This window comes from Arvicola amphibius, chromosome 1 (genome assembly GCF_903992535.2).
Source record: "Arvicola amphibius chromosome 1, mArvAmp1.2, whole genome shotgun sequence".
In the NCBI taxonomy this organism is placed as follows: domain Eukaryota; kingdom Metazoa; phylum Chordata; class Mammalia; order Rodentia; family Cricetidae; genus Arvicola; species Arvicola amphibius.
The window spans coordinates 181,746,545-181,773,452 of NC_052047.1; the positions used below are offsets into that span (position 1 = coordinate 181,746,545).

A 26,908-nucleotide genomic window follows, 5' to 3' on the forward strand; every position below is an offset into this window, starting at 1 on the left:
CTTGAACCGCGGTTCAACCCCGCTGCAGTGGGCGGGGCCAGGCCAGCTCAGCCAATCAGTTCCGTCAGACTCAGACCAGCCTGGACGGTGTTGTGTGTGTTGGGGTAGGGATACTGGCTCTTGGCTTTGGGGCTCTGGGAAGAGGGCCCAAGCTCCGTCCAAGACACTTTTTAGTGTAAACCCCAGGAGCCAGCTGTCTTTCAGGCCAGAGCTGTGGCACTTCTCCAGCTTCTTCTTCCCAGCAGGCAAGAAGACCAGCGTCAAGACTCTGGGCCCGCCCCCAGGCTACACTCCCCCCCATGTCCACAAGTTGTGGGTTGGGGCCACGAATTTTTAACTGGGTCTGTTGATCATTAACAGTGGGAAAAAGTAGTCCAAACTCAGTTCCCCTGTGGCTGTAGACAGCTGGCCCTCAGGCCTCCTGCAGAAATGCTAGGCCGCCAAATCTGGGCCTCTATGAGGCAGGGGTTGAGCAGGGGCTTGTCTAGGAATATGAAGGGGAAGAAGGTAGACATTGCCGGCATCTACCCACCTGTGACCACCCCCTTCACCGCCACCGCAGAGGTAGACTATGGGAAACTGGAAGAGAACCTGAATAAACTAGGCACCTTCCCCTTCCGAGGTAAGAGGGCAGAATGGGAAGCCAGAATGGCAGAAGCGGGAGTGGGGGGGGGGGGGGTGTGACATGGGGACGGGACGACAGCACACAGGTCTGGCACCATGGACAGAGCCTCACCTGCCTTTGTTTCCCCAGCTGTGGAGGGCTGAGGCACCGTCTTTTCTCCCAGGGTTTTTGTGGGGATCACGTGGGTCAGTGAATGAGGACGTCCTTGTCTACCAGGCCCTCTGCTGATGGGAAGGCCATTGGCCCCCTCACATGGCAGAGCGGCCAGTATCTGCCTCCCTTCCTCCCAAGCCTGCCTGGCAGAACTACTCAGTGTGCTGGCCCCTCTGGTTCACCTCTTGTTTTACACACGGGTCCGAGAGATGTGATCACTGTCCAAAGCCACACAGCTAACACATAGCAGCTGAGATTTGATCCGGTTGATTACGTACTCCATTCTGTCCACTTATTCTAACACCTCCTAAGTTGCTGGATCCCCTCTAAGACTATTCCAACAAATGCTGTTTGGTGTGGCTCTGCCTGAGGAGGCACAGGCTAGCAGCTAGGATAGTGGCCTCTGGTTTCCAATCACAGCTTTGCCAATGGCCTTTCCTATGGGATACTCTTTGCCTGCTTCTCCATATGACACATAGGAGTGATAATGCCCAGGTCGTGGGGTAGCCAGAAGAAGAATCTGGAAGAATAGGAGTGAAAGCATGGTATAAAATCTAGAGTGCTGTACATTTTTGAAGGTATTGATTCCTGGAATGATGATTATTAAAAGTGCAAGTGACTTTGTGGCAGAGCTGCTTTGTGACAGTGAGTCCCCCGCCCCAGCTCAATACTCAGATGATGATGAGTGTTAGTCAAGGGACAAATGGCCTATGGGTGCACACACTGAACAGGGCCAGTGTTTCTGGAGCTTGCTTATGGTGGCCTGGAGTTGGGCTGAGACTTGATTCCCTTAAAGCAAAGCATGACAGACCTTAGCTTCAGAGAGAACATTCTGCTTCAGCTGAAGGACCAAGACACTCAAGGGCAGGGACCGGAGGACTGGCTTTTGTATACATTGTGTTTCTGCCATCCAGGAATTCACAGAGACCTCCAGAATTGTCTTTGGATTTTCCCTTTTGCCTCCCTAAGTGCTGCAACCAGCATGGGGTACCCTAGACAATTTTGGGGGGATTTGGTTTATGGGTTCCTGATGGTATTTGAGTTCTCTATTCACCTCATACCATGAAGTTGAGGGCTTTAGAGATCAGGAACTAAGCCCTCAGGCTCTGAGGCAGCTCAACCTAATTCTCCCAACATAGTCAACCATGCAGCTGGCATAGAGTCAGGAGGTCCCGTCACGGCTCCAGCATGCCTTCTTTTGCCTTCTGGAATAGCCCATGCAGTCCAGTGCTCAGGGACAGATGGAGACAGCTGTCACGTAGTACTTTGCATGAGTGTGGGCAGCAAGTCCTCTAAAGAGAAGGAACCTGCCCTTGGTGCTTCCGTGACCGAGCACAGTGTATTCTAGAAGGCGTGCCTGAAGCTGTGGGGTTTTCTGATTTTTTGTTTTGTTTTTGTTTTGTTTTGTTTTGTTTTTTTGAGACAGAGTTTTTCTGGGTAGCCCTGGCTGTCCTGGAACTCACTCTGTAAGCCAGGCTGGCCTCGAACTCAAAGAGATTCGCCTGCCTCTGCCTCCCAAGTGCTGGAATTAAAGATGTGCACCACCACTGCCCAGCTGGTTTGTTTTTATCTTTATTTTTTAAGTATTTCTGATCTGTGCTGATTATTTAAATGAACAGTATTCTTTTAAACTAAAAGTTAAGGGACTGGCGAGATTACTAAACATTGGGTAAAGGTTCTTGCTGCCAAGCCTGATGACTTAAATTCAGTCTCCAGAACCTATGTAAGGTGGAAGAAGAGAACCAACTTCTGCAAGTCATCTCCTGACCTCCACATGCATTCCAAGAGACATGTACCTTCCCAAAATTGTAAAATTTTTATTTTTTAAGACAAATTAGTTAATGTTATCAAATATCATATAAAAACCCACAATAGACAAGCAGTGGTGGCACATGCCTATAATCATAGTATTTGGGAGGTAGAAGCAGACAGATCTCTATCAGTTCAAGGCCAGCCTGGCCTACAGAATGAGTTCCAGGACAGCCAAGGCTACACAGAGAAACCCTGTCTCACAGAGAAACCCTGTCTCAAAAAACCAACAACCAAACAAACAAAAACGCACAATAAATGATGAAAAGAGTATGCCAAACCTTTAGCTTCTGTTTGCAGTATAGAAAGTACATGTCAGTTCTGAACCAAAATAGTTCCATTGAAGTACAAAATAGAAATGATAAGGAAGAATTAGACGATATGCAGTGGCTGCCTTTGGTGGTCAGCAAAACAAACCAACCACCATTAGCTATTTTGGAAAGAGAAAGTGGCTCTTAATTTGTAGATAAGGGATATCTTTGGTAGATAAATTAATTACTGTTGGAGGAGGCCGCTTGTTGGTTTCTGGCCGCTTAACCCCGAAATAATCACACAGAACCTGTATTAATTAAATCACTGCTTGGCCCATTAGCTCTAGCTTCTTATTAGCTAATTCTTACATCTTAACCCATTTCTATTAATTTGTGTATCACCACGTGGCTGTGGCTTACTGGGTAAAAATCCGTCTGGTGTCTGTCTCTGGCCGGGGCTACATGGCTTCTCTCTGCCTCTGCCTCTTTTCTTTCAGCATGTCATTTAGTTTTTCCCGCCTACCTAAGTTCTGCCCTATCAACAGGCCAAGGTAGTTTTTTTATTCATTAATGGTAATCACAGCATACAGAGGGGAATCCCACGTCAGAAATCCCACATCATACCGAACACTCAGAAACCATCTGCAACCATACCAGACAGTAATCTTGAAACTCAACCACCACTCCACTTCCACAGGATCCCATAGAAAGAATACCACCCCCATGAAAGCCGAAAGCAATTCTAGAAGATGACATCCCCTCCCCCAACACATTACAAACTGCAAAAGCTTGTCAATCATGCATAGAAGCAGCTCTTTGAGGCTAAGAAAATCAGAAGCAGTGTTAGTACCAGCAAGCACAGGATTTGCTCCTCTGGTTTGCTGTCTTGTGCAAAATTCAGGTTTGAGTGTTGTGCACAGTGTTTCATGGTTATAAAAATGGGCCTTGAGTAAGGGTTCTGTAATCTTAAGCTTCAAATTTTTATTAAGTAAAATAAAAGTTATAACCAAATTTGGTGTGCTTAAATAAGACCTGAACAACGACAATATCGATAGACATGCTAACTTAGAAGAGGAAGTTCCATCCCTAGACAGAGAACAACAGCCAACTACTGACTGCTGAGAGAAGGAGAATTAGCTTCACTCAGGGATGAACCCCTAATTAGTTATCCAGTAAAGTGGTAAGCCCAGAAATTATGTAACGTGGAGTCAGCAGGTTGTATTTATTATATTTATGTATATATATGTAACAATAAAGAAAAAGAGGCCATCAATTTGAGAAAGAATCAGGGAGACAAGCCGGGCGGTGGTGGCGGTGGTGGCGCACGCCTTTAATCCCAGCACTCGGGAGGCAGAGGCAGGCGGATCTCTGTGAGTTTGAGGCCAGCCTGGTCTACAAGAGCTAGTTCCAGGCCAGGCTCTAAAAAAGCTGCAGAGAAACCCTGTCTCGAAAAACCAAAAAAAAAAAAAAAAAAAAAAAAAAAAAAAGAATCAGGGAGACATAGGAAAGGAACGAGGGAAGTAATCTAATTATACGTTAATGTAATTATTTTTTTCAGAACAGGGTTTCTCTGTATAGCTCTAGCTGTCCTGGAACTCACTCTGTAGACCAGGCTGGCCTCAAACTCACAGAGATCCACCTGCCTCTGCCTTCTAAGTGCAGGGATTAAAGGCTTGTGCCACCACTGCCCAGCCAGACTAATTTAAATTTTTTAATTAAAAAAAAAACTTTTGGAAGGTCAAAGCCTAGAGGGAGGGGTTGTTCAGAAGGGCCAGTGACCCTGAACTCACACCTGTAAACAGCCTCACAGGTGAACTTTGAGTTGTTATTTCCAATGAGTAGTAGAAATTCCCAGGATAGTTCAACAAGGCTGGAGAGCTGAGGTCCCGTAAAGCTTTCAGCTGTATCTTATTCCTACCACTTGTAATGTGGACTATAGTTTCTTCTGAAAAAAAAATTGTATTTATAAAAATTATTACTTGATTAAAGAAAATATTTCAAATAATTTTTTGAGGGGGATGAGAGGTTGAGACAGACTCTTTCTACATAGTCCTGGCTGTCCTGGAACTTACTTTGCAGACCAGGCTGGTCTTGAATCTGCAGAGATATGCCTACCTTTACCTTCTGAATGCTGGGATTAAAGGTGTGTGCCACTATGCCTGGTATCAACTTTTCAAAAAAGATTTACTTCGTAACGTTATATAGGTATGTGTGCCTGCACATGAATGTTGACAGTGATTTCAGTCCTGCCCGGTCCCACGGCCATTCAGTCTCAAAGAAACACACAGAGACCTACATTAATTATAAACTGGTTGGCCCATTAGCTCAGGCTTCTTATTAACTCTTACATCCTACATTAACCCATAATTCTTGTCTGTGTCAGCCACGTGGCTTGGCACCTTTTATCAGCGAGTCAGTCTCATCTTCCTGTGTCTGGATGACAACTGCAGACTGAACCTTTCCTTTTCCCAGAATTCTGTTCTGGTCCCCCACCTCTACTTCCTGCCTGGCTACTGGCCAATCAGCATTTTATTAAAACAGTACAAGTGACAAAACTTTACAAGGTACAGGACCATTGTCCCACAGCACATGGACATGGGCATATTGAGTACAGGTACCAGAGGAGGACAGAGATGTCAGATCCATCGGAGCTGGCATTACAGAGACCGAGCTTGACAAGTGCTGAGCTTGACTGAACTCAGGCCCTCTAAAGAGTAGCAAGTGCTCTTGACCTATCTCTCCAGCCCCTCAAATATCACAGCTTTTTTATTTTAACATTTATTTTCTGTATATGAGTGCCCTATCTACATGTATGCCTGCATGCCAGAAGAGGGTGACAGATCCCATTATAGATGGCTGTGAGCCACCATGTAGGTGCTGGGAATTGAATTCAAGACCTCTGAAAGAGCAACCAGTACTCTTAACCACTGAGCCATTGCTCCAGTCCCAAATAGCACAACTTTTTACAAGGACCATTTGGGCCTTTCTGAGGGTGCTGCATGCTTTGAGGTAGCCTAGACCTGTTTCTAGCCCCAAATACACTGGAATAACTCAGGATTGTACAGGGATCTGTGGCAAGCCTGACTAGCCAGGCCACCTGCTCAAAATTTCATGATGCTTATTTACCAGGGTCAAAAAATTTGAATCTTAGCCGGGCGGTGGTGGCGCACGCCTTTAATCCCAGCACTCGGGAGGCAGAGGCAGGTGGATCTCTGTGAGTTCGAGGCCAGCCTAGTCTACAAGAGCTAGTTCCAGGACAGGCTCCAAAGCCACAGAGAAACCCTGTCTCGAAAAATCGAAAAAAAAAATTGAATCTTAGCTGGGCATAGTGGTGCACACCTTTAATCCCAGCACTTGGGAGGCAGAAGCAGGTGGATCTCTTGAGTTTGAGGCCAGCCTACTTTACAAAGTGAGCTCCAGGACAGCCAAGGCTGTTACAAGGCTGTTTCAAAAAACAAACAAACAAGCAAACAAACAAGCAAACAAACAAGCAAACAGTTTGGATCTTCAGGCTATCACTCAGGAAAGATGTAGCTTACTGTGGAATGACCCCAGGCCTTGGGGCCTGACGTTTGTCCTATCTACTCTGCCTTCTCAGCCCACTGCTTTGTCTGCTCTCAATTGTGACCTCATATTGTTCCAGAATGAGCTCCTTCCTGGGCCTTTTAGTTTCTGGACTCTTCACTGTAATGGAGCTAGGGCTGTAAGAAACGGTATATGTTGTGTTGACAACAGGGATGGTTTTCCTGGGGAGTTATTGACCAGGAATGGATGCCAGTTCAGCTAAGGGGGTCCCAGTTTGTCATGGCCAAACTGATTCACTGTCCTCTGCACTCTGGGGGCCACTAGATAAGGAATGACGAGGGAAACCAAAGAAAGTAAGCAGGACAGAGCAGAAGACTGCACAGCCAGCAGAAGGCAGAAGCATCTCATAGCTAAATGATGCTTTTCCCACTGAGGGCAGGGGACAAAACCCAAACCTTACATGAGGCTGGCCAGACTATGTCTGAGTGCTAAGGTGGCCTCACCTCACCCCATCCCCCGGCTGCCTTCCTCACAATGGGGTTCATTGCTGAGGTGTCAGAGGGAATACTAAGGAGGGTGAGGCAGGGGCCTGCCTGCCAGACACCCGCAGGGCTCTGGCCCATTCAAGCATGAACCATACCATCTGGGCTCCGCCACTCCCAGCGCGCTCTGCGTGAGGCCTAGGGCCCTGGAGGACTTCTTAGAGTTCCTCCAGCAACCATCATGCAAGGTGGTGCTGGGGACTGCCCTCTTGCTAGGAGGTGGAGGCCTCATGCTGTGGGCTCAGAGGAGGAAAAGGGAGACAGAGTGTGCTCGAGACAAGTCTTCCGAATCCTGCCGATCAAATGACAGCTGGATCAAGTCTCACTTTAGCCGCCTCTCCGAAGAGAGGTTGCCCACCCACCGCTATGGCAGCAACAATGGCCCCTCGTATGAAAATAGGCACGGGGAAGCCAGCACCACCTTCCACATGGAGACCCTCACCTCCAAACACGGAGGAGGGAGCATGGCTCTGCACCGAGATTCCTTTGCCAGCAAACAGAAGGTGTCTGGGACCTCAGTGACCAAAGAGACCCAGAGGGAATCAAGAAAGCCCTCGTCAATGGAGGACGAAACATGGGCCGCTGTGGCTGCTTGTGCCAAGGAGATCGATGCCAAGGGGCATCACCTGGCTAATTCCATGCTGCAGCGCGCCACGACCTACCAGCATATAGGCCACGTGGAATCCAGGGACATCAGCCCAGAAGAGCTGAAGGCTCTGGAGGAGGTGGAGATAAAGCTGAAAGGGAATTTCCTCACTCAGCGGGAAACCTCCGTAGCTGGTTCCAACCAAACGCACACCGTCTACAGCCAGAGTCACCATGGGCACCAGAGCCAGCATAGGCATTCAGACCACCAGAGTAATCAGAGTCATCCTGCTTACTCCAGCCACCAGGGTCATCACCCAGATCACTTGAGCCACCAGGGTCATCCAAGTTACTCAAGCCACCAGAGCCACCAGAGTCATCTGGGCCACTCAAACCACCAGGGTCACCAGGGTCACTCAAGCCACCAGGGTCAACCAGGTCACGCAAGTCATCAGAGCCATAGTCTGCCCAACCGCAGCCACCAAATCTATGGCTCTTGAAGCCACTTAACCATGTGCCCCCTCCCCCAGCAGGGCCGGCTCACATATACAGGCCTGTTTTCTCTTCTATGGGGAAACCTACTTGGTCCAGGGTGAGAGGCTGCCACCCAAATCCCTACTTCTGGCCCCCATGAGTAAGGGAGGAAGGGATGCAGCTTCAACAGCCCGAGGACCCTGAAGACCCATGAGAAAAGACATGAGGCAGATTACAGGAGCAGCCACCACAAGCCCCACACTGACTCCACATGCCTGAATGGAGCCAATAAAGCCCTGCGTGCCCTCATTCTGTGTCCAGAGACTCTGTGGCCAGCTGAGTTCTGGGCAAGGTTGGAGGAGAGGGTGTGTCCCCAGCAGTTCTGTAGGTGGGCCTTGGCTGGGGGCCTTCTCACTGCACCAGCCTTAAGACCATGGCAGTTTCCCCTGCCGGAGGTCTCACACCCATCTGCCTACTGCTGCCGAGGGACCAGGGTGGAGCACAGGCTGGGCAAGAGGGGACCAGGAGCAGGCTTTCAGCAAAGAGTAAGTCGTAAGTCATACGGGAGGGACTTTGGGCCCCATCCTCTTGGGTCCATGGGGATCCTGTGTCCACAGCTTAGAGCTGTATATGACACATCTGGGCCATGTTACCATTGCTTGAGTCTTGTGACTGCTGCATCCGCTCCAGTGTAGAGACTACAGCTGCCTCCTGCCTCCTGTCCTCTTCCCCTCACAAGGCTCTACCTCTCTGCTTATCCTGAAACCCCTGCCCACAGTCTACCTTTCTTCCAGCCTCCTACACGCCTGGCATTCTCTCTGAGTCCTCCTCCTAGGACCCTCTACCCCCAAATCAAGCAGCCACTTCTGTGAATCTTTAGACAGGTCAAGAAGTCACTGTCTGACTCCAAGTAAATCTTTGGCATAGATTTGAGGCTTTTAAGTTTTTACCTTGTGGGCCTTAGATCTTTGGGGCAAGTCACTGAGGATAGCTAAGGTCATAAACACCTTAAATGTGGTCAGTTGGGCCAGGCAGTGGTGGCGCACGCCTTTAATCCCAGCACTCAGGAGGCAGAGGCAGGCGGATCTCTGAGTTCGAGGCCAGCCTGGTCCTGTTCCAGGACAGTCTTTAGAAACTACAGGGAGGGGCTGGAGAGATGGCTCAGTGGGTTAAGAGCATGGCAGTTCTTCCAGAAGACCTGGGTTCAATTCCCAGCACCCACATGGCAGCTCATAACTGTCTGTAACTCCAGTTCCAGGGGATATGATACCTTTATACCAATGCACATAAAATAAAGTTAAATAAATAATTTTTTTTTTAAAAAAAAGAAACTACAGGGAAACCCTGTCTCGAAAAACCAAAAAAAAAAAAAAATGTGGTCAGTTAGTTAGTATTTTTATTTTCTGGACATTGCTAGTGGAAATTTGTATGAATGAAATTTAAATTTTTTAAATTTGCTGTATTGCTACATGATATGTACATGTCGAGAAGAGAGGGCAGTCTTATGGGGTCATTTCCTTCTTCCCACCTTTACGTGGATCCAGGAATTTGACTCAGGTCTTCGGGTTTGCACTATCAAGATGGCAGGGGTTTTGGAACCACTGGACCATCTCGCTGCCCAAGTGCATATGAATTTTTATCTTCACAGTTTTGAGCAGAATAAATATAAACTGAAGGGAAACAAAACAATTCCTTCCGACGGGAGGAGTTCCATCTGAGGAATGTCCTATATTGGCATATTTTAAATATTTTCTAAAATTTTGTACCGGTTGGTGGTTACACATGCCTTTAATCCCAGCTCTTGGGAGGCAGAGGCAGGCGGATCCCTTTGAGTTCGAGGCCAGCCTGGTCTGTAGAGCAAGTTCCAGGACAACCAGGGCTACACAGAAAAACCCTGTCTCCAAAAATAAAAAACAAAAGCAAAACAAAACAGAGACAAAAAAAAAAAATTGTAATGAGGAGGCAGAGAGAGGTGGATCCCTGGTACTTCTGGTCAGTCAGCCTAGCTCACCTAGTGCACTGCAGGCTAGGGAAAGAACAGAAACAATTGAGATTGTCGCCTGGTTGCCACATAAAAGCCCAGCCCCATGCATACACACACACACACACACACACACACACACACGCACGCACGCACGCACGCACGCACGCACGCACGTACCTGCACAAACATAGCCACTCAACAGACAAAACTAAATTTTAATTGAATTGAATTAAATTAAATTAAAATTGACAATTTAATTGAAAATAAGTAGGGTCAATCACAGAGCAAAGTATTGGAGGCTAAAAACTTTCACAAAAAGCAAAAGCGTGGTGGGATTTGGCATCTGAAAAGACTAAAAATACAAGCACAGAACTTGAGACACAGCTCAGTGACAGAGCCCCTGGCTGCCGTGTTCAAGGCCATGGGTTTGTTTCTCAGCCCAGAAAAGACAAAGGAGTGTAGACCTGGGGCATCTGAAACCATGTACTTAAAGACTTACATAAATTTTCCAATTAGCTCACAATTTTGGAATACATTTTTAAAAGTTTCAGCCAGGCACAGTGGTGTACAAATGTAATTTCAACAAGTCAGAAATGGAGAGGCAAGAAGGTCAAGAGTTCAAGGTCATCCTCAGCTACAATTTGAGGCCAGCCTAGATAACAAGAGATCTTGTGTCAAAAAAAAAAAAAATTAGAAAATATTTCAAGTTGGCAAAATTATGTTCGACTAGCACCTGTGTTCATCCTCGGTTCTGTTTCTTGTGTTTATAAGGAAGATGTTATCGGCATTCCTCATATCCCATTTTCATCTCCAAAATTCAAAGCTGAAACACTTGCAGACAGTCCATGAGCATATGCCAAAGTTTTATTACTGTCCTGTTGTAGGCAAAATGGCCCAGAGGCAGGCCACTTAAATATAGATTTTGGTGTGGACATTTTATTAGGGGGAAGAAAAGGCCACCGGATGACTGTTGAGACTGACACAAAGAGCAACTAAACAGCCACCAGAGTCTGGCCTGAGCTGGGAGGTGGCTGGCTTCCCAGATCCAGACCGCATTCCATTCAAGTTCTTTTTTTTTTAATTAATTTTTTTATGCAGTATACTGCCTGTAGGCCAGAAGAGGGCACCAGTTCTCATTACAGATGGTTGTGAGCCACCACGTGGTTGCTGGGAATTGAACTCAGGACCCCTGGAAGAACAGCCAGTGCTCTTAACCGCTGAGCCATCTCTCCAGCCCCCTCCATTAAAGTTCTTTGGGGAATTGCTTAAGCATTTGGTCAGGCATTTCGTCCCAGAGGGAGGTTATAAATTAGATCATGTTTTTTTTTTTTAATTTTTTTAATTTTTTTTTTTTTAAAAGGTCTGCCTCAGGCCTGCACGTTCAGGATGGTTATTTTATACAGCAGATTGTCAACACTCATCTCAGTGAGTCTTTGTTGGTCGCCATTCCAAGGCTGTTCTTCCTGACTGGGTGATTCCAGGTCAAGCAAGAAGAGCACATAGTAGGACAGCAAGATGCTATGGGCTACAGGGCCCTGAGGGACAGGGATTTGAGACACTTACTCTAGGATTGTGAGAGGTCTTGGCTGGCTTAGAAGCAGAAAGGCATTCCATAAGCTTCTGCACAGAGGCAGGAGAATGGCAGTGGTTGTGGGTGGGGAAGAACCCCAACATTTGTTTTTGTGGTGCTTGGGAATCCAACTAGGGCCTTGCACAACCAAGCAAGTGGTGTCCAAGACACGCCCCAGTCTGGATTGATGAAGAACATTAACAGATGGGGGAAGGCTAAGGGAAAGCCAGAAAACACTGCGGAACTCAGAACGAAGGAGGACTCTGGAACCCATCTGCTCCAGACGTCATCTGGAAGATGACGTCAGGGCGAGAAAGCTTGCCTGATCCCTTGGAGTGACTGAAGGACTCCAAGCACCTTTTGCATGTGAGCACACACAGGGAACATGATTTAAAAAAAAAAAAAAAAAAAAAAAAAAAAGGAACAGGGAACGGGAGCTCAGAGGAGAAAGGCTCAGTGGCCAGAGACCCACAGAGGGTCCCAGGATACACTTGGGAGGAGGAAGCGATGATGAGGCATCAAGGGGCCATAACAGTCACCAGGGATACCCTTCTGTGAGACACATTGCTTGCTTTAGGCCACAGTAAATCACCAGGCCGCCTCTGTAGCCCAGGCCTTCTCAGGCCTCGCCCACCTGAGCAGCTTCCACAGTGAGAGGGACTTCCGTGAAGTTGGGATCGGGAGTTGAGAGGTTCTCCCATCTGGCCCAGCCACACTCGGGCTTTAAAGAGAACTTACTTCCAACTCCAGGAGGATTGAAGCTCACACCCACACAGCACTAGGCTCCAGTTAAGTTCTTTACAAAGAAGAGCATCTCATTTTAACTTCACTTTTTGAGAAAAGTAACAGCATCTCCACTTTTCGGTTATGAAAGCTTAACTTTGGTTAAGCAATTTTCTTTTCTTTTCTTTTTTAAATCTAACTTTATGTACATTGGTGTGGAGGTATCAGATCCCCTGGAACTGGAGTTACAGACAGTTGTGAGCTGCCATGTGGGTGCTGGGAATTGAACCCGGGTCCTATTGGAAGAACATCTAATGTTCTTAACCGCTGAGCCATCTCTCCAGCATTCTTTTTATCTTTTTTTTAAAAAAATTTATACACTGTGTAATTTGTGTCTGTCGTGTGTGTGTGTGTGTGTGTGTGTGTGTGTGTGTGTGTGTGTGTGTGTGAGTAGACTACAAAAGGGCCCTGGATTCCCCAGAGGTGGGGGTCACAGGCAGTCATGAACTGCCCTGGACACTGAGATCAATTGGACATGCAGCCAGGGTAAGGAGGGGGTTGTTTGCAGCACCAGATCCTAGATATCAAAGTGCTTTCTGGGACATTTTCCTAGCTGAGCCATTAAAGCAACTCTGCAAGACAGGGCTGGAATGACTTTTACTTATGTCATAGAAAAGAAAGTGGAGACTTGCAGGTATGACGACTTCCCATCATGCATGCTTGGGAGTCAGGTACAGGCCTAGTGCCTGATTCTGGAGGCAGGGTGGGGGCTGGGGAGGTAAGGAGTAAGTGTGAGAGGCTCTGTCGGCCACAGGAGACTGGAACAGAGGGCCTTCTGCTGCCTCTGGTGCCATCAGACCCTGCTTTTCTGCTTTAAGCGTCACCTGTGGAGCCCAGGGGCTGCTGTGATTGAGTACGAGATGAAGGGCTGTGGCTGGGTTAGGGACCACAGCACATGCCTGACACGACTCGAGGTAGCGGATAACTTTGGCAACTAAATAGAAGTGGCATGATCTTGGCTTTGAAATGGTTAAGGGTTGGTCCAGTGTTGGTTAAATGGGAGACTTCACCAGGGCAAGCAGCTTCTTCAAAGAGGTCGGACACTCCCAAGAAGCAGAACAACAAGAGGTTGCACTCTTCCCCAGTCCGAGGACCCGACCTTAGGACACAATCACGCTGAAGCCAAACCCCATCTGTTCCAACACATTCCTTGGGGTATCACAAAGGGAAAGTCAGTGTCCCGCGAGAAGGTTCCGAGCAGCCCTCCTGCCAGCGGAGCCTATCGCTTCTGTGAACAACGTGGAAAACATGGTATGAAGTTGAGTCGGCATCACACTGTGTCCCCTGAAGAGTGACTCACAGGAACACTTTCTCTTGGTCTCAGTGCCAGGAAACTCTGTGTTTCTCCAGGGCAGCTGCTTTGCTCTTGCCTTTCAGATTCTGTGTATGTTAGGGACCACATTTCCTTAGCAGTCTCTACTGGGAAGCTCCCCATTAAATTGATGGTTTGTTACACACAGCTGTAGGGCACGGATTTTGTATGCTAATACTGCTCCCAGCTTTTTTGCCTTTTTCTTCTCCCACTTGGCTATTCATTTCTAATCCTAGTGTGTTGTGTGCTGTGTTTGTACACTACTTATGATTCTTGTTCTCTCTCTCTCCTGGAACTCACTCTGTAGACCAGGCTGGCCTTGAATGCAGAAATCCACCTGTCTCTGCCTCACGAATGCTAGGATTAAAGGCGTGTGCCACCACCATCTGACTAACTTGTGATTTTTATTGTTTGAGACAGGGTCTCCCAAATCCTACAGGCTGGCCTTGAACTCTTGATTCTCTACTCTCCACCTCCCAAATGTTGGAATTAAAGATGTGGGTTTATTTTTGTTGGTGGTGTTTTTGTTTTGTTTTGTTTTAATGGAAGGACAGTGTCATTATTGCCTTTCCTGACACTGATAAAATACCCTGACTGAATGGGGGGGAAAAAAAGAAATAGAAAGGAAAGGCCATGACTGCTCCTAGGTATGGAGGAGAAAGTTTATTGTAGGTAAAAGGGAGAGCATAGCCAGAGGCAGGATCATCCTGAGCCACAGGAGCAGAGGGAGGATGGGAGGGAAAGGGGAGAAGATGGAACCAGATGCAGCAGCCTAGGCAAAGGTGAAAGGGGCAGGTAACCAGAGTGGCTGGATTCCATAGGGAAGAGCAGGAAAAGCAGCTAGCCCCTGGGCTGGAGAGTTGGGGTGGGGGTAAAAGGTGGGGTATGCCAGTTATCCTCCATAACAGCTAGGGACTGAGGAATGCTGGGAGAACCTGGCAGCCAGGTCCACTTTGATATGTTAAATAAACACCTCCACAATTTGTCCCAGGGTTTGAAACTGAACACTGACAAGAGCAGCTTAAGAGAGGAAGGGTTTTACTCAGTATTTGAGGTTCCAGTCCATCCCGGAGGGGTGGGCCTTACAGAAGCAGGAGTTGAGGCAGCTGGTCACATTGCATCCACAGTCAAAAAGCAGAAAGCAACGACTGCACTCGGTCCATTTTATCCTCTTTATACCGTCCAGAATCCCAACCTAGTGAATGGCTCTGCCCACAGTGGGCTGGGCAGCCCCCTTCAGGTGACCTAATCAAAATAATCCCCCAGAGATATGCCTGGAGGCTTGGCTCCTGGTGGAGTCTAGAGCTCATCAAATTGACAATTGAAGTTAACCAGCACAGGCACGGAGAAGAGAAGGAAAAGAGAGTAAATGGGAAAACGCAGGAAGAATGTCTCTGCTAATACTCATTCCCCAAGGTTCTGCTGAGAGTGTCAGTTCTGCTTGGCTTTCAAAGAAGTAAAAATATTGGTACGGTTAACTGATATGGGTTAGAAACCTCTCAAACAAATGATTGATAAAATAGGAGGGTGAGCCAGGCATGGTAGTACACGCCTTTAATACCAGCATTCCAGAGGCAGATGGATCTTTATGAGTTCCGTCAGCCAAAGCTACGTAGTGAGACCCTGTCTCAAACAAAACAGCAAGGTGACGAAAAAAGAAAAAAATGCAGTGAGACACCATCTTTGACACAGAAAATGGCAAATGTTAGTTCTGAGGGTAGCCAGAGTTGGCATGGGTGAACAGTCAGTTAGCTTTCCTGCTCTGGCGTGTGTGCTGACCAATGGGAAGCCTGGCACCCAGGAAACTATACACAGACATGACTGTCGGACCTAACTATGGGAACATAGAAGGAATCCCTAGACATAAACAAAGATTTTCCCAGTAAATGTTTGTTTCAGCATCATTTGCAGCAGTAGAAAAGAAGTCTAAGTGTCCTCGAGGACAATTGAACATTGTATAGAAATAGGGCAAACGAATCAGAGCTTTGTATTCCGCTGCAGACAAACTCAAAACAACGCTAAACAAAAACAGCAAACTGCAGGTTATGTAAGCCTGGCTCCATTTCTCTGAAGTATAATTCATCTTATTTCTGGGTCCTTATATCTGTTGCACGTGTATAAAGATATGAAAGAGAGCAGTAAACACCTGAGCTGGGGCAGAAAGCCCAAGTGGGAGATAATGGGAAGGGTGGTCGTGGACGTAGGGAACATGGGTGCAGTCTATGTTATAGGCCATTCTTTCTGATACAGTTAAAGTATCTCACTCAAAGCAAAACAGTGGGTGCACTGCTGTGCATCTGATGAGAACCCTCTGTTGATGTCAGGACAGGGATGGGAAGGGTGGGCAGAAAGCCTTGGTGGGAAAGTAACCCTGGGGACTGCAATGCTCCCGAGAGAGTAGGAATGGGTGGGTTGCAGTCATGGGGCTCTGTTGTAGGCTTCGTGATCCAGGGCTCTACTGGAGAGTTTCCATTCCTGACCAGCAGCGAGCGCCTGGAGGTGGTGAGCCGAGCGCGCCAGGCCATACCCAAGGACAAGCTCCTGATAGCCGGCTCTGGCTGCGAGTGTGAGAACACGATGCCTGGGAACCTGGGGTTGCTGGGCTGTGAGGGATCTGGGCTCCTGGGCCCTGGGGTTGGGTTCTGTCTGTTGTTTTGCCCCTGCTGGGGCGCACCGAGGCCTGGGATTGCTGGGCTGTGGGGGATCCACGCTCCTGGGCCCTGGGGTTGGGTTCTGTCTGTGCTTTTGTCCCTGCCGGGGTGCACCGAGGCCTATTTCGTTTGCCTTCTCCCCTCTCCCCTCTGCAGCCACTCAAGCCACGGTAGAGATGACCGTCAGCATGGCTCAGGTCGGCGCTGATGCGGTCATGGTGGTGACTCCTTGTTACTATCGTGGCCGCATGAGCAGCGCCGCCCTCATTCACCACTACACCAAGGTAGGTGGCAGGGGTGGGCGTGGGTTAGAGGCCTGGGACCAAGCGGAGGTTGGCGGAGATGGAGGCTATGCCTAAGGAGAAGCTAGGAGTGGCACGGAGAGCCTACGTCACGTTAATAGTCACTCTAGGACCCAGTATAAGCCATCAGGTACCAACTGTGTGACATTAGACCACTTCCCTAACCTCTTGGTATCAGTTTCCTTTCCTTTAAAACAGGAAGAATAGGGGCTGGAGAGGTAGCTCTGTGGTTAAGAGCTCACAATGCTCTTACAGATGGACTAAGCTCAGTTCCCGGCGCCCATCTGGGTGGCTTGCAGCTCCAGTTCCAGGGGATCGGAAGCCACTGGCCTCTAAGGGCACCAGTACTCATGTGCATATACCCACACATAAACACCTGATTAAAAATAATAAAAATAGATCTTAAGAAAATAAAACAGGGTGAATAAGGCATCTGCCTTGTGGGCTTCTTCGGGGTTACATGAGATCTGCATACATAGCTTCGGGCTGTGCCTGCTGTACGGAGAGTTCTCAGAGACTTCCTGTCATTGCAACCCTTCAGGAGGCAGACCTGTCACACAGCTCTGCAGTGACACCGTCCAGGACCTGGGAGGGTAAGCCTCAGCTCCTCAGATCCAGGCAGTTGCCGCCTCCTCCTTTTCTCTGTGCCCCACAGGTCGCAGATCTTTCTCCGATCCCTGTGGTGCTGTACAGTGTCCCAGCCAACACAGGGCTAGACCTGCCTGTGGACGCCGTGGTTACGTTGTCTCAGCACCCGAATATCATTGGCATAAAGGACAGTGGCGGCGATGTGAGTGACAGCAGCTCCCAGACTGGGACCGCCTCCTCAGAGTAGTGCTGAGAGACCCATGTCAGTCCCATGCTTGTTGGGTGGGCTCTCCGAGGCATGGCCTGGACTTCTGGGTATCTCTCTGGGTACTGGGCTGTGTTTTGACAGCACATGCCCAGGCTGTCCAGGCTGGTCACCCTGGACTCAGCTTTCACACTGTGTTTACTGTAATAGGTGACCAGGATTGGGCTGATAGTTCACAAAACCAGCAAGCAGGATTTCCAGGTGTTGGCTGGGTCGGTTGGCTTCCTCCTGGCCAGCTATGCTGTGGGTAAGCCTCCTGCTGTTCAAACTGTTCTGACCAACCAAAATGCACCCAGATGCTCGGGACTACTAAGAGAGACTGGGTTGGGAGACGGGCAGGCCTGGGTCTGCAGGGAGCAGCTGTCTCAATTCTGGGCGCTTGGGCTTGACCCTTATGGGTGGGGGAGGGTGTATGAGTACGGTGCTGGCCTGTAGAGATGCCTGCAGTTGGTTAAGTCCCAAATTCCATCTTAGATGACAAAATTAGCTCGTCTAATCTCACCCTGTAAATCATTCTCTGGGAGCAGAGGTCTCGGGCCGCTGCTCTAGGCCAGGAGTCCGCTTTCTGCTGCCTCTGACCATGGGACAGAATGAACTGTCAGGCCTGGGTGGTTGGGATGGGATCTCCTGCTGTCTGCTCAGATTCTCTTTGCGGTCCGGCATCCTAGCAATGGCACTTAGAGCAGCTGCTCTTGTTTGCTTTGGGAGGAGGGTCTTTGGGTTCAGGCGGGATTGAGCCCTGGTGGGTGGGGCAGAGGAACAAGCATCAGTGAGCTGAGATAAATTTCTCAACTCTGTGGGAGACAGCAGCGGTCTCCGTTATCTCTGGGCTCTGCAGACTTCCGCTTTGGTCAGGGTCCTAGCACATCCCTTTACCAACCTATAGTCTCTAAAGTGCAAGTTGGGGAAAGGGCCCTTGTAGCTCTTTCCTGAGACACAGTGGAGAAGGCACAGGCTCTGGAGGTAGGGGCAACTGAGGTGTGGCTTCACACAGTAACCCAAGTCAAGACACCAGTCCTCACTGGGCCTGCATTTTACCCTAAACAGCTCAATGGTCTGTGAAGGTCAGAGGGCCAGCCCATCAGCCAGTGCCCAGTCAGCACATAATATGTAAGCTTTTGAGTTGTTTTTTTCTTTCTGAGACAAGGTCTTTCTGTGCAGCCCTAATTATCCTATAAGTTCTTGTAGTCCAGGCTGGCCTTTGAACTCACAGAGATCTACCTGCCCCTGCTCCCTAAGTGCGGCTGAGATTAAAAGCATGTACCACCGTGCCTGGCTATGAGTATCTCTTGTTTTTAAATAAATCTGTTCTCATTAAATTTTTAAATTATATCTTATTTATTTTGTATGCATATGTGTGTGTAGGGTACACGTATGTAATGGCACCTTTGTGGGGTCAAAGGACAATTTTGGGAAGTTGTTCTCTCCTGCCATGTAAGTCCTAGGGACTGAACTTGGGTCATCGGGCTTACCCACTGAGCCATCTCTCTGGCCCCATAGTTGGTATCTTTCTTCCAGTCTTGAACCACTATGCTTAGGGTCACTGCTACCTCATCTTAGAATCACACTCAAAGGCTGAATTTCACATCCTGAAGCCAAGGGGAGGAAATACCCAGACTCCTGGCCCCAAATCCAGGCCACTTTCCCACTCCCGACCAATAGTGGCATAGTTAACTGAAGGAATAAGATTTCAGAACTCAGTTCCTGTTTCCCCAGCCCCTAAGTTGTCAAGATCTGGTAACATGGTAGGTGAAGGGGCTGCCCTGAAGGCCGTGTTCCCTGCTCCACCACTGGCTCTGAGCAGCAACTGGCATGCAGACTTCTTGTTTTGAACATACAGTCAGCCTTTTCTGAAAGTCCATAACTGAACACACCATGACTGTGGCATGGCCCAAAGACTATATAAATCTTCATCCCGTGTTCCCAGTTATGAAAAGGTTCGGGGCTCAGGGTTTGGGTTTCTCTGTAGTAAGTGGCTCTGATGAATGTTTTGTCTCCTTCGGGCAGGAGCTGTTGGGGGCATTTGTGGTCTGGCCAATGTCTTAGGGGCCCAGGTATGCCAGCTGGAGAGACTCTGCCTCACGGGACAGTGGGAAGCTGCCCAGACGCTGCAGCACCGTCTCATCGAGCCCAACACGGCGGTGAGCTGCCACCCTGGACTGGCATGGGGTCCCTGCTCAATCCTTCCCTTTCAAACTGTCCATATAGAGAATGTCCCAGTGTGGGAACCGCTACCGACTCTCCAGGAAACCCCGATTGCAGAGAATGAGCCCCGTAGGTTCTCAAGCTTCAGGGTTCGTTGGAATTCCATGTGGGGTAGTTAAATGTCCAACCCTTTGAACATGCATGGTAACGAATGTCCTGAGTGATGGCAGCGTCAGTGACCCTGGGACAGTGAGCTGTGGCTTTACAGCAACCTCACGGGGTACAGATAGCGACAACCAGAGAGACCATGGCCGCAGAGAACTGGAGCTATTTTGAGTTTCCAGGAGACTTGTCAGAACAATGTGCCCTGCAGGTCAGACTTTGTGTTCCAGTTCTTTTGGGGGCAGGTCAAGGAGAACTTAGCAAGGGATGTTGGTCAAAATCAAAGCTAATTTGAAATCTGGAGAAAACTAAAGGAAATGTATATCCTTATTTTATTTATTTTGAAAGAGAGTCTCACTGTGTTGCCAAGGCTGGATTTGCGCTCTTGAAATCCTCCTGCCTCAGCCTCCTGAGTAGCGGGGACTGTCCTGGTTTTGCATCTGCACTAATGTAAATGTGTTTGTACCTCTGCATCCTCAGCATGCGTGCTGTCTTATTTCAACCCTTTGGAGAGCTGGAAAGTAATGTGTTTAGGACACTGAGCATCTTTTGATGCATATGCTTATCACAGCCTTGACTCTCAAATATCTGAGAATTATGTCCTTATGTCCTGTGTCCATTTTCTTTCTTCTTCTGGTGCTGGAAACTGTGCCCAAGCCTCACCCTCACACAAGCCAGACACTATGTGCCTTGCTATCTGCCTGCAGTCCTGACTGGGTGTTTGTTTTCTTTCTCCTTTTCTTCCCTTCTCTTCTTTTCTCTTCCCTTCCCTTCTCTTCTCTTCTCTTCTCTTCTCTTCTCTTCTCTTCTCTTCTCTTCTCTTCTCTTCTCTTCTCTTCCCTTCTTTCTCTCTCCTCTCTCTCTCTCTCTCTCTCTCTCTCTCTCTCTCTCTCTCTCTCTGTTTTTTTGTTTGTTTGTTTTGGTTTTTTTTTTGATACTCAGTTTCTCTGTGTTTCTCTAGCTGTCCTAGAACTCACTTTGTAGACCAGACTGGTTTCAAGCTCACAGAGAGCCTCCTGCCTCTGCCTTCCAAGTGCTAGGATTAAAGTTGTGCGCCACCACCACCTGGCATCTTGTCCATTTTCTAAGTGAATGTCTTTCTTATATGTTAAGTTTAGAAGAACTAGTCCCTTGTTAGATGTGTGCTTTTAAAGATTTTCCCATAGTCTGTAGCTTCTCTTTTTCATATTCTTTACATGTTTTTGGTCAATCAAATTTTAAATTTTGGGGGAAAAATTAAGATTTTGTTGAAGTCAAATTTGTCAATATGTTCTTTCTTGAATCATACTATTAATGTCAAGTTTAAGAAGTCTTTGTTCAGCAGTAGTTGCTATATATATTCTCCTACTTTGTTTCCTGAAAGTTTAATAATTACATTGTAAAAGTTTGTGACCCATTTTGAGTTAATTTTTGTTTAAAGTCTGAGACTTTGGTCAAGGTTCCTTTTTTTTTCCCCCTATGGATATCCAAAACCATTTGTTGAGAAAGCTTTCTTTCCTCTGTTGAGCTGTCTTTCTGCCTTTGTCAAAAGTCAGTGGGGCAGGTTTGTGAGAGTCTATTTCTGAGCTCTCTAGCCTCTCCATTGATGTGTGCGTCTACACCTCCACTGTGCCACAGTCTGGATTGTTAGTTGCAGCGTAAGGGTTTAAGTAAGTCTTGTAAAAGGCTGCTTCCTCCTGTTTGGTTCTTTTTAGCTTCCTTAAAATTGCTTGAGGTAATTGATTCCTTTGTCTTTCTATATTAATTTTAGAATAATCTTGTCTATAGTTACAAAAAAAAATCTTACTAGGAATTGTTAATCTGTAGACCAGTCTGGGATGACAACATCTTCCCTATGTCACCTTTCTCTCTTTCTTCCTTTCTTCGTTTCTTCGTTTCTTTGTTTCTTTCTTTGTTTCTTTCTTTGTTTCTTTCTTTGTTTCTTTGTTTCTTTCTTTCTTTCTTTCCTTCCTTCCTTCTTTCCTTCCTTTCTTTTCTTTTCTTTTCTTTTTTTTTTTTTTTTTTTTTTGAGATAGGATTTTTCTGTGTAGCTTTGGAGCCTATCCTGGAACTCACAATGTAGACCAGGCTGGTCTTGAACTCACGGAGATCCGCCTGTCTCTGCCTCCCAAGTGCTGGGATTAAAGGCGTGTGCCACCATTTCCCGGCCATTGTTCAGTCACTAAACATGGCACATTCTCTACTTATTTGGATCTTCTTTGTTTATTCAGTATTTTGTAGTTTTCTTCAAGGAAGTTCTGTCCATAGTTCTATCTCTGGATATGTATGAATAGCACTACATAGCACTGGTTGGTCTAGAACACACAGGATCTGCCTATTTTTGCCTCCCAAATGCTGGGGTAAAGGCATGCATCACAACATACAGCTACTTCACGCTTTTCTGGGCAAGTGAAAATAGTATTTTAACTTCACTGTCTGCCGGGTGGATTTCTCTCTGTGTAGCTTTGGAGCTGTTCTGGAATTCACTCTCTACCCTAGGCTGGCCTCGAACTCATAGAGAGTCGTCTGCCTCTGCCTCCTGAGTGCTGGGATTAAAGGTGTGCACCACCACCGCCCAGCCTGACAACTGATTTTTAAATTTTTCTCTTATATCCTGTATCTTTACTGAACCCATTCAGTAGTTCTAGGAGGGGTGTGTTGCTTGTAGATGCCTTGGGATTCTCTCCATAGACCATCATATCGTCTACACCAGCGGGGCTTCATTGTGTCCATTTCTATTTCTTTTCATTTGCTTTCTTACATCTCTGCATTGACTAGGACTTCCTGTACTAGGCTGAATAAAATTCCTGGTTCCTGATCTTAAAGAGAAAGCATTCAGTCTTTCACCACAAGTATAACGCTTCTTATGGGTGGTTGTAGATGCTTTTTATCAATTGAGGATACTACTCTCTATTTCTGGTTTTCTATGAATTTTTTAAACAATTTTTATTTTATATGTGCTTTGGTGTAAATGTGTCAGATACTCTGGAACTGGAGTTACAGACAGTTGTGAGCCACCATGTATTTGCTGGGAATGGAACCCGGATCCTCTGGAAGAGTAGTCAGTGCTCTTAACCTCTAAGCCAACTCTCCAGTCCCTTTTCTATGAACTTTCACAAATCATCAAGAAGTGCTGAATTTTGTCAAATGTTTTTCATATTGACTCATATGATCATGTCCCTGTTATTTAGCCTATTAACATGGTGGACTTTATTATCAGTTAAAAATATTTATTTTTTATTTTATGTGTGTAGGATTTTGCCTACATGTATGTATGTACACCATATGCATGTCTGGTGGTCATAGAGGCCAACTGAAGTTACAAATGGTTGTGTGCTACCCAGGTGGGTGCCAGGAACCGAACTTGGGCCCTCTGCAAGAATAGCACATGCTCTTGACTGCTGATCCATCTCTTCAGCTCTCAAATCACTTTTTTTTGTTGTTGTTTTGTTTGTTTGTTTGGAACTTACTATGCAGACCAGGCTGGCCTCAAACTCATAGAGATCTGCCTGCATCTACTTCCTGAGTGCTGGGATTAAAGGCTTGTGCCAGGCTCATCACTTTTCAAATATTGACACAGATGTGCATCCCTGGAACAAACCTCACTTAATCATAGTATGTGCTTATTTTGGTATGTTGCTGAAATTTCATTTAATGATATTTTGATAAGAATTTTTATGTTTATATTCATAAGGAATATTTATTCATAAGGTCTATTTTTTCTCCTTCCTTTCTCTCTCTCTCTCTCCTCCCCCCTTCTCCTCTTCCTCCTTTCCCACTGTTCTTCATTCCCCACTGAATCTGGTTTAACGTCATCAAATTTACTAGAAGGTGTTTTTCTTTTTCTTGATAGAGATGGTATAGAATTGATGCTAAATCTTCTTCAAATATTTTGTGGAATTCTCCAGTTGAAACCATGTGGTCATGGTTATTTAATGAGTTTGTTGGGCTACAGTCATAGATGGTTGTGAGCCTCCAAGTGGGTGCTGGAAATTGAACTCAGGTCCTCTGGAAGCCAGTGCTCTTAACTGCTGAACCATCTCTCCAGCCCTCCTTGTTGGAACTTTTATTTTAAAACTTTTTGTTATTATTGGGGATTGCACATGGATGCCCCGCAGCACATGTGAAAGTCAGAAGGCAGCTTTGTGGAGTTGGCTCTCTTCTACCTTTATGTGGGTTCTGGGGATCAAAACTCAGTTCATTGGGCTTGCCTGGCCAGTGCTTTTCCCACTGAACCATCTCCTCAGCTCCTGTTGGAAATTTTATTGTTTGTGGCCCCTGGTATTTTATGGTTGATTCAGTTCCGAGTCTGAACTAGGGGACTCACCATTGTGTTGATCTTTGGTGCTTTAGGTCCCTGCTTGATCCTCCCTCTTCAATCTGTCTTTTGGAGTTTTCTTATCTGTTTTCTGAGACCGTTCCTCACTGTGTAGCTCTGACTGGCCTGGAATTTGCTGTATAGACCAGACTGGCTTACAACTTTTCCACTTGCCTCTGCCTCCCAAGTGCTGAGATTAAAGACACATATCCCACACAGCACAGATTCACTACCTGTTTTCTGTAATGTCCAAAGTGTTCATCAGTAGTTATGGGAAGAAAGAGCACAACTGTCTCTATCTTCTCAAATGTGAAAGTTTTAAGTAATTTCCCAAGTTGTGACCCTTCCCACCCTGAGCATTCAAGTCGTTGAAAACAATATTAGTGAAGTGGGTATGTAAAACTGAGAACATTACTTGCTTTAGGTTTGAATATCTTATATATACTTAATTTATTATCATTTTACTTTCCTGGCTTTAATGGGAACAAATTCATTAAGGCTTTTTTTCCCCTTAAATCTGTTTCTAGGAACAAAATCAAATCAACAAATAAAACATTGCCCAGGCTGCCACTGAAATTTCTCTACAACCCAGGCAGGCCATGAAGTTATGGTCCTCCTGCCTCGGCCCCCTGAGTAGCTGCTACGATGGGCCTATGCCACTAGGCCCATCTTCCCTTCTGCTTTTGCTGTCCAAGCTATCTGTATCCCAGCCCCACAGTGGCGGATGCTTTGTAGCAGGCGGCAGGTGTGTTCTAGGTCTCCTGCCCTGCTTGGCTTGTCTCAGTTTTAGAAGAAAGGACAGCTGAGGAAAGGTAGCTTCTTCCTGGATGCGGAGCTCCCCTCGGAGTCACTCTGTCAGTAGGTTCTGAGGACTTGCAGAAATGAAGCCTTCTAGTTAAGCAGGGCCGGGGCTGCCCCCAACACTCTGGCCATTCCCCTGGGGTGGAGGCCTGCATTTCTCATTTCCGTCTACCCACACAAGAGAAGGGTCCCACACCTGCAGATGCCAGGACAGGGGGAGGTAGCGCCTCCAGCGGTCTTGGGGACTGCTGTGATTTTAATGGTGTTTTGTCATCTGATATCTGAGTCGTGTCTATGGTTAGGTGTCATCTTACCTTACAGAGGAAGTGGTATTGGCTGCCCCCCTGGGAAGATGGGCTGCTCAGCTGCCATCAAATCTCTCTGAGGTCATCTCACCCCATCCTGTCCCTTCTTGTGCCAGCCCCGGGCACACACTCAGGAATGCCTGGAACACCTTTCACTGCTGCCTGAGCTGTAGGCTCAGACGCTCCAACAGCAGCCTGATGTCACTTTCACATTATTGCCCTGTTCTGTCCAAGGCCTGTCCTTCTGCCTTCCCACCCAGCATCTTGCCCCAGGCTATATTTAGGACTTTCTGAGGTCTTTGTTGTCCAAAGAGCTAGCCCTTTCTCCAGGGTTGAAAAGGCACACTGGCTATCTTCAGAAATCCATGGTAGGAACATGGTTCCATCATCTGGAGAATTTGGCCAACTACAAAGCTTGCGAGTTTTAAAAGTCAGGCTGTTAAGACATGTTTTTTCCATTAAGACATGGGGAAAACATCAGTTTGCTGGTGACGGCTGCCCTCTAGTGGCGGATAGTTGTAAGCCAGTCATCCAACATCCACCCCATAATTTCCAATGAATGCCTCATTGCTTCTAACCTTCACGAAACTCGTACCTCTAAAGATTCCCCCCCCCCCATGGAGCTTTATTAAGTAAGTTTTTAGATCATCAAAGATGCATTCCAATATTTCTGATCAGTCGCTTTAACAAAAAGGGAAGAAACTGGGTTCTTCATTTATTCTGTAAAATTTCTTGTATGATCTTGATCTGTGATGTGGCTATAGGTGCCCACGGTGATACACAAGCCTTTAGAGGTAGTGTTGCTCAGCCCCTTCATTTTCCTAGGGAAGAAAATTTGCTCAGGTAATAAATAGTGCAGTTATACAACAAACCTCCTGTGGCTAGTGATATATCCTTTTCCTGTGAAAGCATTTTTTTTGTTTTTTGGTTTTTTGTTTTGTTTTGTTTTTTTGAGACAAGGTTTCTCAGTGTGTTACTTTGGAACCTGTCCTGGAACTAGCTCTTGTAGACCAGGCTGGCCTCGAACTCACAGAGATCCCACCTGCCTCTGCCTCCCGAGTGCTAGGATTAAAGGCCTGTGTCACCACCGCCCAGCCTCTGTGAAAGCATTTAAATAGGGCCTGGGAGGAGCTGTGGGTGGGTGGGGGACCCTGATGCTGGGGACTCAGGATCTGGGCTCTGCCTGCGGCTTTCACAAAGCCATCTCTTTCCTTGCTCACCAGGTCTGCTGTGCTGCAGGGGCCCAGCCTTGCTGCCTTCGACGCCAGCTTCTATCCCAGCATGAGGGCTAGATGCCCCTCTTTGCTGAAGTAGTTTTTCTCCTAAGCCCTAAAGGGAACCTTCTTATTCAGGCTGAGACTCTCCATAACTGACCTACTTCTTCTGGTGTCTAAATCTGGATTCTCAGTGCAACCTGCGCCACAGATTGGAGTTCCTTACGGGAGGTTGGGAACCCCAACTTTTCCAGTTAGGTGTGTCAGAGGTGTGGGGGCTCCGCAGTCTCTTCTAACAAGTGCTTCTTCTCAGGTGACTCGGCGCTTCGGAATTCCAGGGCTGAAGAAAACCATGGACTGGTTTGGCTACTATGGAGGCCCCTGCCGTGCCCCCTTGCAGGAGCTGAGTCCCACTGAGGAGGAGGCGCTGCGCTTGGATTTCAGCAACAATGGCTGGCTCTGATGACAAGCAGGAGACGCCTGGCCTGAGCTGTCAGGGACGTCTGTTCCCATAGCCTGAAGAGGAACAGGACATTAGGAATTAGGACATGTATTAGTCAGTGTT

At 47.2% G+C, this 26,908-nt stretch overlaps 2 protein-coding genes across 2 annotated transcripts; both read left to right on the plus strand.

Moving 5' to 3' along the window:
• Nucleotides 1–126: 126 nt before the first annotated feature.
• Nucleotides 127–26,848, plus strand: Hoga1 (4-hydroxy-2-oxoglutarate aldolase 1). Its single transcript, XM_038341132.2, has 7 exons — nucleotides 127–622; nucleotides 16,051–16,179; nucleotides 16,421–16,548; nucleotides 17,222–17,356; nucleotides 17,570–17,666; nucleotides 19,427–19,560; nucleotides 26,657–26,848. Exons 1-7 carry the CDS (start codon nucleotides 430–432, stop codon nucleotides 26,804–26,806), a joined length of 966 nt encoding a protein of 321 aa, XP_038197060.1. The 5' UTR covers nucleotides 127–429; the 3' UTR covers nucleotides 26,807–26,848.
• On the plus strand, nucleotides 6,325–8,474 carry C1H10orf62 (chromosome 1 C10orf62 homolog). Its single transcript, XM_038341143.1, has one exon. The coding sequence runs from the start codon at nucleotides 7,136–7,138 to the stop codon at nucleotides 7,988–7,990; it is 855 nt and encodes a 284-aa protein (XP_038197071.1). The 5' UTR covers nucleotides 6,325–7,135; the 3' UTR covers nucleotides 7,991–8,474.
• Nucleotides 26,849–26,908: the final 60 nt, after the last annotated feature.